General features: G+C 38.2%; 1 protein-coding gene across 1 annotated transcript; it reads right to left on the minus strand.

Annotated features, from left to right (window-relative positions):
* Positions 1-1,935: 1,935 nt before the first annotated feature.
* LOC128230938 (deleted in malignant brain tumors 1 protein-like) lies at positions 1,936-8,515 on the minus strand (the record flags this gene model as incomplete). Its single annotated transcript, XM_052943367.1, has 4 exons — positions 8,363-8,515; positions 5,931-6,033; positions 2,363-2,503; positions 1,936-2,030 (listed from the first exon to the last, which is right to left on the minus strand). Coding segments are annotated over exons 1-4 (492 nt in total), but the record flags the coding sequence as incomplete, so codon positions are not given.
* Positions 8,516-16,424: the final 7,909 nt, after the last annotated feature.

Raw genomic sequence — 16,424 nt, forward strand, 5'->3', positions numbered from 1 at the left:
CGGGAACGCAAAAAAAAAGACAGACCTCAAACTTGACTTCAGTGGTATATTTTTAAGGCTCGTAGTTTCAAAACTGTGCCGAATATTGAAAAAGTAAAAGTAGTCCCTAAGTGGGCAAATACTCTTCTATTCGTATACCAATTTTCCGACATTAACTCGAAAATTCGCTCAGGGTCGCGTTCCACCTTAACAACGTAACGTGGTTTCACTTTACGTTGTCAGAAAATGTTAAATATTTACCTCTCAAGTACGTTTTTCACGAATAAGGGTTATACATAAAAGAGAACGCTGCTCATTTTACTTCCGTGTTTCAGCAAACAACCAGAAATAACTCGAAAGCATCTTATCATAATTTTTTTTTTCCAGAAAAACATCTTGTGAAAACATCTGATATTATTTTTTTGGCTAGAATTCCTTTTTATTTGATGAATTTCAAAGCAAGTATCTAACAGGGAAAGATTTTTTCTCGAATCATCTAATAAATTAAAAGTAAAATTTGCTTAAGAAACATCTTAAGATACATTGAAATGTTGCTATATTACTTCTTACACTGTTTATGTGATTTTTGCCAGAAAACATCAATCAGTTGATCTTTTTTCTTTACAAAACTTGCATCTATCAATGGTTATTTTACTAAAAAAAACTTTGAATTTTCCTTGAAAAACATTAAGGAAAGATGTTGTTTTTACTCTTTCATAGAAAAAAACATACAAGAACGAAACACAAAATGTTGATAGAAATCTTTAAAATGGAAGTTACCTTATCCTTGGAAACATCTTGCGTTTAAAAATGTTTTGCTATAAAAAGCAATGGAATACAAATTGTTGTGGAGAACCTCAGACAGTAAAATATCGCCTATTCTTGAAAACAACAACAAAATTTATGGAAAGCATTTAGCAATTAAACGCTAATTTTGCCTAGAAACATGCATTTTATAGATCACATCCTTAAACAGTAACTTTGACTATTTTAAGAGTTTAAGAACAATCTAATGCTGCAGCAGTTCATTATTACATGAAAGTATTTAGTCACTGAAAGTTTAGAGAAGCCACAATGGAACGTGTTTTTTTTTTTTGGTATGAAACATCTAACAATGAAATGAATGTTTTGGTACAATGACATCTTTCACACAAGTTCAATGCAGAACGTTTCAGTACAGTTGTTGTTCGGGTAACTCTGAGTCGATGGGTACTGCGCCCCAATGGAGTACTGTCCAGCTCCCTGGATGCCTGGGTATGGGGGAAGGACGTCAAACTGCTGTGGAGCTGGCGGGCCGAACGCATACCCTGGTGGTGCGGTGACCGCAGAGACTGACTGGTGAGGAGCCCCCGACTGGTTTAGTGAAAAATAAGCATTGTTCCAATAGTTCTATCATATTGTTTTACAATCATGCCTCATTGATTTTGTATCAAACACGATGCTTCTAAAGCGTAACTTTGTATTGAATGACACAGAGACGAGGTTCTAAATCCATTTGCAATTGTTGAATTTCCATAGAAGCATCGTGTTTATCAAAACAATGGAGCATATAAAAGCTTATTCTGTTCCCTTTTTCTTGGTACCAAACAAATATTAACTATGTTTTGATAACTGTACACAGTTAGTATAGCATACTTAAAACACTGTTCAGTTTCTTGTTTATTTTAATTCATATACTTAGATAAATAATATGAACAGTAACGAAGTATAATACAAAGATGCTTTTGTTGCTGATGTTGGTGTTAAATAACATTTAAGGACGGATGTGTTTTTGTTTTTGTTTTTGCTGAAAGTAGCTTTGAGAATATTACAGTAGTAGGGTCAAAGGGTAATACGTGTACTAACACGACGTAGCCGCCGGCGTCTGTAGGAGATTACGGCAACTGTTAGAATTGTTGCGAAGGCCACGCTTCCAACGATAATACCAGCAATGGTTCCAGCCGCCATAGAGCAGTCCGATTGGTCACCGCATGGATTATAGTTATTGCAAGTAAGGCTGTTGTCGATGCAACGCCCATTACTACACTGGAATTCCGTACTGTCGCAGAGACCTGTAAAATAATGTAAATGAAACCGTTATTTTGAAGATCATAACTACTAATACTTTTTAAAGAACATGGTCTGGATTTTTTTCCAAACCGTTCTGCATCGCTATGGCTGCTGCCGCACTTGTAGGTTCCTCTATGTTAAAACATTCTAATAGATAGAGGCTGTGACTCAAGAACTTGGACAAAAGTCTCATATGCTACTATTTGAGCATATGATCAATCATAAGTGTATACTGATTAGGGGAGAAGAGTAGTTGAAACGGCTTCTTTACATTTTGTTTACCATAGTGGACGGATAATAGAATATGTTTTTCTAGTAAATGGATGTTTTTTACCATAGTGAAATGATGTGATAATCATATCAAATCCTTTCCCTGTTTCGGAGCTGTCACTCACGAACTGAAGTTTGACTGAATTTCCGGATGAAGTGTGGACCTTTCTGCTGATGTGGTAACCACATATTTTCCCATATAGACCTGTTTATTCAAAATAGCCTGTTTTATTATTGATCTTACGAAATTCTATCTCATGACAATATCTAATTAAGTAAATAAACCGATCAAATTGTGGACATGTTGAAACATTTTGAGATGGTGTTCAATCGACGTTGTATTTGCTCATCTGTTTTGTTACGTTGTTGTTGCTGTTTTTCAAAAGAAAGGTATTGTCATACCATTATCCACAATGTGGTCGGCGTTGCCATACAAAACCTTTATCATTTGTCATAATTTTAAAAAACCCCACAAGAAACGTAATAATGAAAAAGATGGAAAAGAGACAAGAGGCACATTTGTAGCTCTAAGGTTATACTCAAAGAAATGCTATATACTAAATAATTGTAAGGGTCTGAGGTTACCTACTGTTGGCGTAAGGGTGTGAGGTTACCTACAGTTGGTGTAAGGGTGTGAGTTTACCTAATGTTGGTGTAAAGGTGTGAGGTTACCTATTCTTGGTGTAAGGGTCTGAGGTTACCTAATGTTGGTGTAAAGGTGTGAGGTTACCTACAGTTGGTGTAAGGGTCTGAGGTTACCAAATGTTGGTGTAAAGGTGTGAGGTTACCTATTCTTGGTGTAAGGGTCTGAGGTTACCAAATGTTGGTGTAAAGGTGTGAGGTTACCTATTCTTGGTGTAAGGGTCTGAGGTTACCAAATGTTGGTGTAAAGGTGTGAGGTTACCTACTGTTGGTGTAAGGGTCTGAGGTAACCAAATGTTGGTGTAAAGGTGTGAGGTTACCTATTCTTGGTGTAAGGGTCTGAGGTTACCAAATGTTGGTGTAAAGGTGTGAGGTTACCTATTCTTGGTGTAAGGGTCTGAGGTTACCAAATGTTGGTGTAAAGGTGGGAGGTTACCTATTCTTGGTGTAAGGGTCTGAGGTTACCAAATGTTGGTGTAAAGGTGTGAGGTTACCTATTCTTGGTGTAAGGGTCTGAGGTAACCTACTGTTGGTGTAAGGGTGTGAGGTTACCTACTGTTGGCGTAAGGGTGTGAGGTTACCTACAGTTGGTGTAAGGGTGTGAGTTTACCTAATGTTGGTGTAAAGGTGTGAGGTTACCTATTCTTGGTGTAAGGGTCTGAGGTTACCAAATGTTGGTGTAAAGGTGTGAGGTTACCTACAGTTGGTGTAAGGGTCTGAGGTTACCAAATGTTGGTGTAAAGGTGGGAGGTTACCTATTCTTGGTGTAAGGGTCTGAGGTTACCAAATGTTGGTGTAAAGGTGTGAGGTTACCTATTCTTGGTGTAAGGGTCTGAGGTAACCTACTGTTGGTGTAAGGGTGTGAGGTTACCTACTGTTGGTGTAAGGGTGTGAGGTAACCTACTGTTGGTGTAAGGGTCTGAGGTTACGAACTGTTTGTGTAAGGGTGTGAGGTTACCTACTATTGTTGTTCGGGTCTGAGGTTATCTACTGATGGAGTAAGTGTCTGAAGTAACCTTATGCTGGTGTATGGGTCTGAGGTTACCTACTGTTGGTGTAAGGGTCGGAGGTCACCTACTGTTGTAGTAAGGGTATAAGGTTACCTATTTGTGTGTAAGGGTCTGAGGTTACCTAATGTTTGGGTAAGGGTCTGAGGTTACCAACAATTGTTATAAGGGTCTGAGATAACCTACTGTTTGTGTAAGGGTGTGAGGTTGCCTACTGTCGGTGTAAGGGTCTGAGGTTACATACTGTTGGTGTGAGGTTACCTACTGTTGATGTAAGGGTGTGAGGTAACCTATTGTTGGTGTAAGGGTCTGAAGCTACCTACTGTTGATGTAAGGGTCTGGGGTTACCTACTGTTGGTGTAAGGGTCTGTGGTAACCCAGTGTTGATGTAAGAGTCTGTGGTTACCTTCTGTTGGTGTAAGGGTCTGAGCTGAGGTTACATACTGATGTGAATGAATGAATGAATGAATGAATGAATGAATGAATGAATGAATGAATGAATGAATGAATGAATGAATGAATGAATGAATGAATGAATGAATGAATGAATGAATGAATGATTGAATGAATGAATGAATATTTGTATAGCGCATTATAAAACAAGTCTCTAAGCGCTGCACACGCGAATTAAAAGGTTAAAAAGTCCACATCATTTCAATGATACGCCAATTTAAATAGGTGAGTTTTTAAAGCCTTTTTGAAAACTGTCAGGGAGTCAATGTGTTTAATTTCTACTGGCAGGCTGTTGCAAAGATTGGCTGCACATTTATCAAATCTCTTTTCACCATATGTTTTAGTTTTTGTACGTGGAACGTTCAGTAGCTTAGCAGAGTCTGATCTCAGAAGTCGTATTGGCTGGTATTCACTAATTAGATTGTTCATGTATACAGGAGCAAGTTCATGTCTGATTTTGAAAGAGTACAGTATGACTTTGTACTGTACTCTGTACGGAACCGGGAGCCAGTGTAGAGAATATAGAACCGGGGTTATGTGGTCACGCTTCTTTGTAAGCGTGATTAAACGAGCGGCAGTGTTCTGGATGCGCTGCAGTTTGTCGATTACTTTGCAGTTTGCACCACATAGCAAAACATTGGCATAGTCCAGCCGAGAGGTCACGAGAGTTTTATCAAGTTTTTCACAAATGATGATTCATGAACAATTGTTCCGTCTACAATTATATAAGCATGTTGCTGGATGGTGTAAGGGTCAGACGTTTCCTGCTGTTGATGTTAGGGTCTGAGGTTACCTTATGTTTGTGTGAGGGTCTGAGGTTACCTATTGTTGGTATAAATGTCTGAGGTTACCTACTGTTGCTGTAAGATTCTGATGTTACCTACCGTTGGTGTATGGGTGTGAGGTTACCTACTGTTGATATAAGGGTGGTATGAGGTTATCTACTGTGTATGTAAGGGATGAAAGTTACCTACCATTGTTATAAGGGTCTGAGATAACCTACTGTTGGTGTAAGGGTCTGAGGTTACCCATTGTTGGTGTAAGGGTCTGAGCTAGCCTAATGTTGGTGTAAGGGTCTGAGGTTACCCATTGTTGGTGTAAGGGTCTGATGCAACCTAATGTTGGTGTAAGGGTCTGAGGTTACCCATTGTTGATGTAAGGGTCTGATGTAACCTTATGTTGGTGTTAGGATCTGAGGTTTTCTAATGTTGTTGTAAGGGTCTGAGGTTGCCAATTGTTGGTGTAAGGGTCTGATGTAACCTAATATTGTTGTAAGGGTCTGAGGTTACCTAATATTGTTGTAAGGGTATGAGGCTACCTATTGTTGTGGTAAGGGTCAGAGGTTACCTACTGTTGGTGTAAAGGAATGATGTTACCTACTGTTGGTATATGGGTCTGTGCGATTCAATATTGTTTCAGCCCTAACATTCACCCTACGGTACGGAAAGAACAATTATTACTATCGTAAATGTCTTTTTTGTTTGCTTATTCATACGAATACGCTGATCATTATAATAATGTAAACGTTACCGCTAACGTAATCAGGTTGGTATATATTCGAAGGTGTCACGTCGTAGACCTGTAAGTAATCAAAGCTGCAGCTTCCGGGACTATCACCCTCTATGTTAATACTCTGCAAGAACAATTATAAGATATAACTGGCTATGTAAATCGTCATGACAACAGCGTATTTAAATAGCATATATGAAATGAACACGCTAGGGTGCCGAGGATGGCTAAGAGCAAAACAGTCCTATCTCTATATAAAACATACGGACATAAAAGATTAAAATGTTTGTAAAAATATAGAACAGCCTTCATCCCTTTTGATGTTAAAAGTTCGTAGATTCTTGTTAATTCTGCATCGTTTGGAACTAAGAAACCACCATGCATTTTTGTGTTGTTTTTCACTTAACTACACGAAAAAAAAATGATGTTCTTTGCATATAATTAATTTCAAATAGTCTACAATTATATAAGCATGTTGCTGGATCCTATATTTATGTACTTGAAAAATTGATAGGACCATTTTTTTAATATTTTGATTTTATCAAAAGTTAAAGGTAAATCGGCAAATCGGCATATTGCCTTTGGTCATTAACAGTGCTTACATATAAATATGGTGGCCTAGGCATGAATTCATATTCAAATACCATTCATCATCCTCGGCACCCCAGTGTATCAGGTTGTGCCGAGGTTGACCATTCATACACAGATATTATATCCTTGCGAGAACAGAATACAGCAATTGTGATATCATGGTATGAATAACTATTCTTATAATTTAAACTATGAAACAAAATGCCATTAAAAAGTGGTATATTTCCCCACAGGTGAACACAGGTCAAATTATCACTTGAACACGTCATATACATGTCTATGTATCGAATGAGGGACAATTCTAGTTCCAGTAAAACTGTTAATGAACTCGTTCGAACGTTAATTAACATTTATTTTTGTGAGTCTAAAAGACGCGTTCATTTTGTATTTCTATCTTCTTCTTTTTCTTTTTCTTCTTCTTTTCTTTTCTTTTTTCTTTTTCTTCTTCTTTTCTTTTCTTTTTTCTTCATGGGCATTTCATTTATTCAAACAGTAAGTACAAAGTATATACAGATCAAACAAAGTAACATTTATCCCTAAACATTTGCTATATATTGTAGTTCTACTTTCTAAGTCATAAAAAACAATTGGGTCTATTTTACAGTCATTAAAGATGAACATGTACAGTACAGCTCAAAGAATAGACAAAACAACTACATATTTTTTAATAATTTCTAAGCTGATGATCTTATGTTGAGTGATTTATGATTTCAGTGGTTTAGCCTCACTAAATGATAAAGCGTTTTGTATTATATCCCTTTAAACGCCGAAGAAATAGCCATTATTTCAATGAAGCGAAAAAAGGAAAAATAAGTAATTAAAACAGAACAAAAACTACACAAAAACATGTAAGTATATAACATATTGTCAATGTAAGTTATATATTAAATTATTATTCTAGTAAAACATAATTATTAGAAATGTAGTTACATTAAAACACATTCTACAACTGTACAATTTAACTTTCCTTTATCTGATAATTTTGTGTTGATATAAATGTTCAGAGCCAGTCTAAGGCTATTATTAAACCCTGATACTGTTGGAATTATGTTTTTTCTTTATCAGAGAAAAGTGAATCTTTTTAATTCAAGGAACAATAAAAAACTGAAATCATAATTTCCAGACCCTGGCAAAACAAACATACTATCTATGGCAATATTCGGATTAATGGAATACATTTTTTTTTGTAAAATATGCTGTAGCACAGGCTGTATCTTAAAACAATCCCAATCTCCTTTTCATCGTATAAAGTAACGATTTTGTTGGTAGTATTTTGTGAACTATTCTGGTTTATAGCCATTGAATATATGCGTCTCTTGTGCAATAGAATACATAACTATATGCAACTTTCCATTTTATATTGGTATTTTCATATGACAATATCCACTTTTGTTGACTAGTTGGTATATCAGTGTTTTTAATAAACGTTTTGTATAAAAATCTATTAAGGTCGTGTTTTATAAAAATAGGATATAAATAACAATTTATACACGGATTACTACAGGAAGCAAAATCAATGTGTTTTAAGACAATATCCTTTTTCTTTATATATGAATCTATTACAAATTTTAGTCCATTAAAACGTAAACAAAATATTTTTTGCCAACCATCAATTCTAAAGCACTCAGACCATACATTTTACCGTTAAAATCAAATAAGTCTTTGACATAGTGTAGTCCCTTATTAAATGAGGCATAAATACATAATTTCCATTTTTAAAATAATTGTTTTACTTTGTCAATACGTAATTTATCTATATATATATATAAATGTTTTGATTACATCTTTCCAAAAGATATTTGACAATTTTTGGAAAAAAAATATGTTGTATTTCTTTCTTAGTTGAAAAGAGACATACTAACTTTAAAGAACAACATGAGTTTGTTCGATTCCAACGTTCGAACATTCAACGTACAGTCCATGCTGTCTGCATAATGTCTGTGTGACGTCAGACGCAGACGTATTGCATCGACATACGTGAGGTCAATTGTACCAGACGAGCAATAATCGTCCATGTAGTCTGAAATTATACGATGATATTTAATGTGAAATGAAAGCAAATGAATCATCGTTGCATCGCTTCATGAACAAGTTTCATAATTTATTTAAATGTTATGGAACTAATCTTAAAAAGTATAAACCATTACATCCAGACGTTTATTGACTTATTCGAGCATGTATGCAAACTTCTTTTTTTCCTATGAAATCTGGTGGTAAAAATATTTTATACAGAAATTTTTAAATGTCAGGTTAATAAAGAAAACTTTTCGTTGATGTCTGGTCGCTGTATATGTCTCGGAGTACCTCCTCCTGAGTGTATCTATATAAGTATTAAAAAAAAATTCGTTTTCGAACTTTCCGGAGTTGCGTTAAATAATGAAGACAAAAGCACTATTGTCGAAGGCTAGCATGAAGGAACATGGGTCCCCCTGTCCCCTTGCCCTCTTCACCGATAGTGATTATTATTGTGTTGGGATAAAAAGCTTTATAAATCAATATGTGTAAAATGTATACTTACAAGTACTAATGACAGCTGCCGCATTTCCAAAAAATAAAATTGTGAACACAATACACCTTCCGTCCATACTTCCTTGGGTTACAAACCCTGATATCGAACTGTTCAATGTTGACTTTATTAGTAGATAACACGTCTTATTTTATCTTTTGTTAGGTACGTGATAAACTTATTGCCTTACTTTTTCGATAGTGTTAGTTCATTAGCTCAACATGACCGTCTGTTTTATTTCATAATTTCATTGATCATTTAATTATTTTGCAACTTACCCGTAAATGAGTTGTTTCCACGGCAAAAATGATGTCGCTTCGATAATACACCACAATACCCTTCTTTATATTATGTGCCACCATTTTGTTCTCCGGGATCGATCAACATTTAACGTGCAGTCATCACAATTTCCGGTTGCAGGGTGTTTAAGTCCAGATATTAGACCGACTCCTATCCTAACCCGTCATAACAACAATTCCAGGAATCTCTGCTACATGGTATCGTGTGCAGAAATCTAAACAACGAGTAAAACAGTAAGATCGCCATATATGGCATCAAATGAACACCATTAAGCACCGTTTCTGAAAACTATAATGTCCGTTTTTCGCCGTGAGTCGATTTACGTGCGTCGTCAATAATTTCTTTATCTGCTCATCTGAAGCCGTTCAGCCATCCTCTCCGAAACCTGGCCTGCCCATGGACCATTAACAGAAGAAATGTGTTCAAGAAAATGGACACTTCAACATTCCTTATGTTTGACGCGGCATTTCAACTGCGTTGCTTAAACCGTTCCATGTTTACGCTAAACTTTGTGGTGACTACCTATTTCTGTTTTTTTTCTCGGTTCAAATGTATGTATCTAAGTATGCCAAACACCAATAGCACAAAAGCTTTAAGCATTTTGCTGAAGCTTTTCCACCAACTTTGTGTAGTTGGTGCCCTTGGTGTTAGGATTATCCCAGACACTCCGGAGCTTATGGGTTTTATATAAACTTATAGAACAGGAAAACATATAAATATAGTGTCCTCCTCTACGGAATTTGTTTAAGGTCTTGCCATCAGGTAAGGTTGGCTCTATCTCATTTATTTTAGTTCAAGTGACAGGGTAAGGTTGACTCTACCTCATTTATTTTAGTTCAAGTGACAGGGTAAGGTTGGCTCTACACCGTTCGTTTTAGTTCAGGTGACAGGGTAATGTTGGCTCTACCTCATTTATTTTAGTTCAAGTGACAGGGTAAGGTTGGCTCTACCTGATTTATTTTAGTTCAAGTGACAGGGTAATGTTGGCTCTACCTCATTAATTTTAGTTCAAGTGACAGGGTAAGGTTGGCTCTACCTCATTTATTTTAGTTCAAGTGACAGGGTAAGGTTGGCTCTACCTCATTTATTTTAGTTCCAGTGACAGGGTTAGGTTGACTCTACACCGTTCGTTTTAGTTCAAGTGACAGGGTAAGGTTGGCTCTACCTCATTTATTTTAGTTCAAGTGACAGGGTAATGTTGGCTCTACCTCATTTATTTTAGTTCAAGTGACAGGGTAAGGTTGGCTCTACACCGTTCGTTTTAGTTCAAGTGACAGGGTAAGGTTGGCTCTACCTCATTTATTTTAGTTCAAGTGACAGGGTAATGTTGGCTCTACCTCATTTATTTTAGTTCCAGTGACAGGGTTAGGTTGACTCTACACCGTTCGTTTTAGTTCAAGTGACAGGGTAAGGTTGGCTCTACCTCATTTATTTTAGTTCAAGTGACAGGGTAAAGTTGACTCTACCTCATTTATTTTAGTTCAAGTGACAGTGTAAGGTTGACTCTACCTCATTTATTTTAGTTCAAGTGACAGGGTAAGGTTGGCTCTACACCGTTCGTTTTAGTTCAAGTGACAGGGTAATGTTGGCTCTACCTCATTTATTTTAGTTCAAGTGACAGGGTAAGGTTGGCTCTACACCGTTCGTTTTAGTTCAAGTGACAGGGTAATGTTGGCTCTACCTCATTTATTTTAGTTCAAGTGACAGGGTAAGGTTGACTCTACCTCATTTATTTTAGTTCAAGTGACAGGGTAAGTTTGGCTCTACACCGTTCGTTTTAGTTCTAGTCAAAGGGTAATGTTGACTCTATTATTGGAGTCACAGTCAGGGTAAGGTTGTCTCTACCTCATTTATTTTAGTTCAAGTCACAGGATAATATTGGCTCTTTACCTTTCGTTTTAGTTCTAGTCAAAGGGTTAGGTTGACTCTACTATATTATTGGTGTCACAGTCAGGGAATGGTTGTCTCTACCTCATTTGATTTAGTTCTAGTTACAGTGTAAGGTTGGCTCTACCTCATATTTTTTAGGTCTAGTCACAGAGTTAGGTTGGCTCTACCATGACCATTTAAGTTCTTGTAACAGGGTCGGGTTAGCTGTACAAGGTGTATTCAAATGGTAAGAACGTGGTCAGATAGGCCCTGTCCAGTGTATCATAGCTCCTTTAAACTCTTATGTAGCATTTGCATACAGTGAATGTACTTGACATAAACAGCTGTATATCGTTAATAAAGTTTGTCTAAATCGTGTCAAAGGGTTTAGTACTTACGTCGTCCCGGCATTCATTTGTCTATGTAGATTATTGAAGCAAATAACATTCAATGAATTGGAACCTGAAGATATTATGAATGTAGCATCAGGCTGAGATCCCGCTGCTTTGTGTAAAGTCTCATAACACACATAGCTTCTAAAAGGTGTTTTGTTTTTCATAACAAACAAGAAATATAGAACTTAAATTAAGTAAATTAAGTCAGCTACAGGTCTTCTACCAAGTCTGTTTCAATGGTACTCCTGAGGTAACAGCTACAGGTCTTCTACCAAGTCTGTTTCAATGGTACTCCTGAGGTAACAGCTACAGGTCTTCTACCAAGTCTGTTTCAATGGTACTCCTGAGGTAACAGCTACAGGTCTTCTACCAAGTCTGTTTCAATGGTACTCCTGAGGTAACAGCTACAGGTCTTCTACCAAGTCTGTTTCAATGGTACTCCTGAGGTAACAGCTACAGGTCTTCTACCAAGTCTGTTTCAATGGTACCCCTGAGGTAACAGCTACAGGTCTTCTACCAAGTCTGTTTCAATGGTACCCCTGAGGTAACAGCTACAGGTCTTCTACCAAGTCTGTTTCAATGGTACTCCTGAGGTAACAGCTACAGGTCTTCTACCAAGTCTGTTTCAATGGTACCCCTGAGGTAACAGCTACAGGTCTTCTAACAAGTCTGTTTCAATGGTACCCCTGAGGTAACAGCTACAGGTCTTCTACCATGTCTGTTTCAATGGTATCCCTGAGGTAACAGCTACAGGTCTTCTACCAAGTCTGTTTCAATGGTACCCCTGAGGTTACAGCTACAGGTCTTCTACCAAGTCTGTTTCAATGGTACCCCTGAGGTTACAGCTACAGGTCTTCTACCAAGTCTGTTTCAATGGTACCCCTGAGGTAACAGCTACAGGTCTTCTACCAAGTCTGTTTCAATGGTACCGCTGAGGTAACAGCTTCAGGTCTTCTACCAAGTCTGTTTCAATGGTACCCCTGAGGTTACAGCTACAGGTCTTCTACCAAGTCGGTTTCAATGGTACCCCTGAGGTAACAGCTACCGGTCTTCTACCAAGTCTGTTTCAATGGTACCCCTGAGGTAACAGCTACCGGTCTTCTACCAAGTCTGTTTCAATGGTACCCCTGAGGTAACAGCTACAGGTCTTCTAACAAGTCTGTTTCAATGGTACCCCTGAGGTAACAGCTACAGGTCTTCTAACAAGTCTGTTTCAATGGTATCCCTGAGGTTACAGCTTCAGGTCTTCTAACAAGTACCCCTGAGGTTACAACTACAGGTCTTCTAACAAGTCTGTTTCAATGGTACCCCTGAGGTTACAGCTTCAGGTCTTCTACCAAGTCTGTTTCAATGGTACCCCTGAGGTAACAGCTACAGGTCTTCTACCAAGTCTGTTTCAATGGTACCCCTGAGGTAACAGCTACAGGTCTTCTAACAAGTCTGTTTCAATGGTACCCCTGAGGTTACAACTACAGGTCTTCTACCAAGTCTGTTTCAATGGTACTCCTGAGGTAACAGCTACAGGTCTTCTACCAAGTCTGTTTCAATGGTACCCCTGAGGTTACAGCTACAGGTCTTCTACCAAGTCTGTTTCAATGGTACTCCTGAGGTAACAGCTACAGGTCTTCTACCAAGCCTGTTTCAATGGTACTCCTGAGGTAACAGCTACAGGTCTTCTACCAAGTCTGTTTCAATGGTACCCCTGAGGAAACAGCTACAGGTCTTCTACCAAGTCTGTTTCAATGGTACTCCTGAGGTAACAGCTACAGGTCTTCTACCAAGTCTGTTTCAATGGTACTCCTGAGGTAACAGCTACAGGTCTTCTACCAAGTCTGTTTCAATGGTACTCCTGAGGTAACAGCTACAGGTCTTCTACCAAGTCTGTTTCAATGGTACCCCTGAGGTAACAGCTACAGGTCTTCTACCAAGTCTGTTTCAATGGTACCCCTGAGGTAACAGCTACAGGTCTTCTACCAAGTCTGTTTCAATGGTACCCCTGAGGTAACAGCTACCGGTCTTCTTACAAGACGGTTTCAAAGGTACCCCTGAGGTTACAGATTCAGGTCTTCTACCAAGTCTGTTTCAATGGTACCTCTGAGGTAACAGCTACAGGTCTTCTAGCAAGTCTGTTTCAATGGTACTCCTGAGGTAACAGCTACAGGTCTTCTAGCAAGTCTGTTTCAATGGTACCCCTGAGGTAACAGCTACAGGTCTTCTACCAAGTCTGTTTCAATGGTACCCCTGAGGTTACAGCTTCAGGTCTTCTGCCAAGTCTATTTCAATGGTACCCCTGAGGTAACAGCTACCGGTCTTCTACCAAGTCTGTTTCAATGGTACCCCTGAGGTAACAGCTACCGGTCTTCTACCAAGTCTGTTTCAATGGTACCCCTGAGGTAACAGCTACAGGTCTTCTACCAAGTCTGTTTCAATGGTATCCCTGAGTTTACAGCTTCAGGTCTTCTAACAAGTACCCCTGAGGTTACAACTACAGGTCTTCAACCAAGTCTGTTTCAATGGTACCCCTGAGGTTACAGCTTCAGGTCTTCTGCCAAGTCTATTTCAATGGTACCCCTGAGGTAACAGCTACCGGTCTTCTACCAAGTCTGTTTCAATGGTACCCCTGAGGTAACAACTACAGGTCTTCTAACAAGTCTGTTTCAATGGTACCCCTGAGGTTACAACTACAGGTCTTCTAACAAGTCTGTTTCAATGGTACCCCTGAGGTTACAGCTTCAGGTCTTCTAACAAGTCTGTTTCAATGGTACCCCTGAGGTTACAACTACAGGTCTTCTACCAAGTCTGTTTCAATGGTAATCCTGAGGTAACAGCTACAGGTCTTCTACCAAGTCTGTTTCAATGGTACCCCTGAGGTTACAGCTACAGGTCTTCTACCAAGTCTGTTTCAATGGTTCTCCTGAGGTAACAGCTACCGGTCTTCTACCAAGTCTGTTTCAATGGTACCTCTGAGGTAACAGCTACAGGTCTTCTACCAAGTCTGTTTCAATGGTACCCCTGAGGTAACAGCTACAGGTCTTCTACCAAGTCTGTTTCAATGGTACCCCTGAGGTAACAGCTACCGGTCTTCTTACAAGACGGTTTCAAAGGTTCCCCTGAGGTTACAGCTTCAGGTCTTCTACCAAGTCTGTTTCAATGGTACCTCTGAGGTAACAGCTACAGGTCTTCTAACAAGTCTATTTCAATGGTACCCCTGAGGTAACAGCTACAGGTCTTCTAACAAGTCTGTTTCAATGGTACTCCTGAGGTAACAGCTGGTCCATTGTACGTATGTACCTTATTTCTACCGTGTACAGATTGCTTTGAAGACTTTATTGTACATTGTGTGTATGGACTGGAGGTATTAAAATGTTTGTTGTCACTTCCATTGTTACTATGTGTTTTAGAGTTTATAAGGTATAAAGGTATACCAGATTCCATTGGCTGTTTTATGGCTTGACCAGACCGCATTTCCCGTTGTGTGTTTAAAATTAATTTGGAAACCTAAAGGGGAGGGGGGAGGTGAATAACCCGCATAAGTGTATGATGTTTTTAGTAAAAAAAATAGTTTTGTAACGATCTATGATGAGTGGCAACTAAAACGTTACACAATCGAGAAGAGAGAATAAAGCGGGGTCAGCTCAGTTAAATGGTGGCCGACTAGATTTGGCGTAAGTGGCATTGGTTAAAGATGAATATAACAACAGTATCATCCCAAAAGATGGAGCAGAGCTTGGATTGAAGTCATAACAGAAATAATCTATTAAACCTAGAATTCTGGAAATCTGAAAATTTGTTTGTAAGGAGCGCCCATCATTGTAGAACAAAATAAAGTAATGCTCGCTTAATTTCACATACTAGTATGTCAAGGTGAATTCCGTCAAATGTGAGTTAATAGTGCGATGACAACATATTGTGACTAAACTTGGTATTAAAACAAAGTGTGTAAGCGTAACGAAGTTGAGGCTGCGCTGACGACGACGCCGCCGGACAACATGATCCATAATTATGTGTCGAACTATTTATTTTAAATTATTAAAAAAATCTTGACAATGAGTAATAATCGCTCACAGCAACGTTGGCAAATGATTTCCATGTGTATAACGTAAGGTAACCAAATGATTACAATTGTGTTCATAGTTCAATTCAGGTATTTTAAGAAGACATGGAACGCCAATGATACTCGTCTGGTGTCAGAGGTGATTGATGGATATATTCACTAAATGTCAATACACGGGAACAGACTAAAGGCATCACGTGTTCGAGCCACATCATGAACTTATGCACCTTCTCTTAAAAACACCATGTTACAAAATACAAATGTTAAACGATGCTTTGCGGGTACAGAGGAGACCTTCAAACCCACCAAAAGGAATCGAACTTGATGAAACACATAGCAAAATTAAATATCTACCTACACTCGTAGTGATAGACAAACCTAAGTTGATTTACATCTGGTTTCAACCCTTCAGGGATCTCAAACACTAGGGATATAAGACCCTATGTATACTGTTGCTTTCATTTATGAACAATTACGCTATTCAAGGTTAAAGCCAATCAAACTAACAACAAGTACAACAACATAATAGACTTAATGGTCATTTAAAATTTCATTTATTTTATTATGAATGACAACATGGTCCCTCTATGTCTACTATGCTACGCAAGCGGCATTAGAATGTACTTGTCTATGCCATAAAGACCTACACCTCATAGAGCGCAGGTAGAATGAATCTGGTCAGTATTCGATATTTCAGTTGAGCGTCTCCATGACCTGGCTGGTGCTCTTATTTTATTTTGCTTTTAACCATATATAAATATTTCATTTTAATTATTTAACCATTCTTGACAAAGAGTTGT

Source organism: Mya arenaria, chromosome 4, assembly GCF_026914265.1.
Source record: "Mya arenaria isolate MELC-2E11 chromosome 4, ASM2691426v1".
Taxonomy (NCBI): Eukaryota; Metazoa; Mollusca; class Bivalvia; order Myida; family Myidae; genus Mya; species Mya arenaria.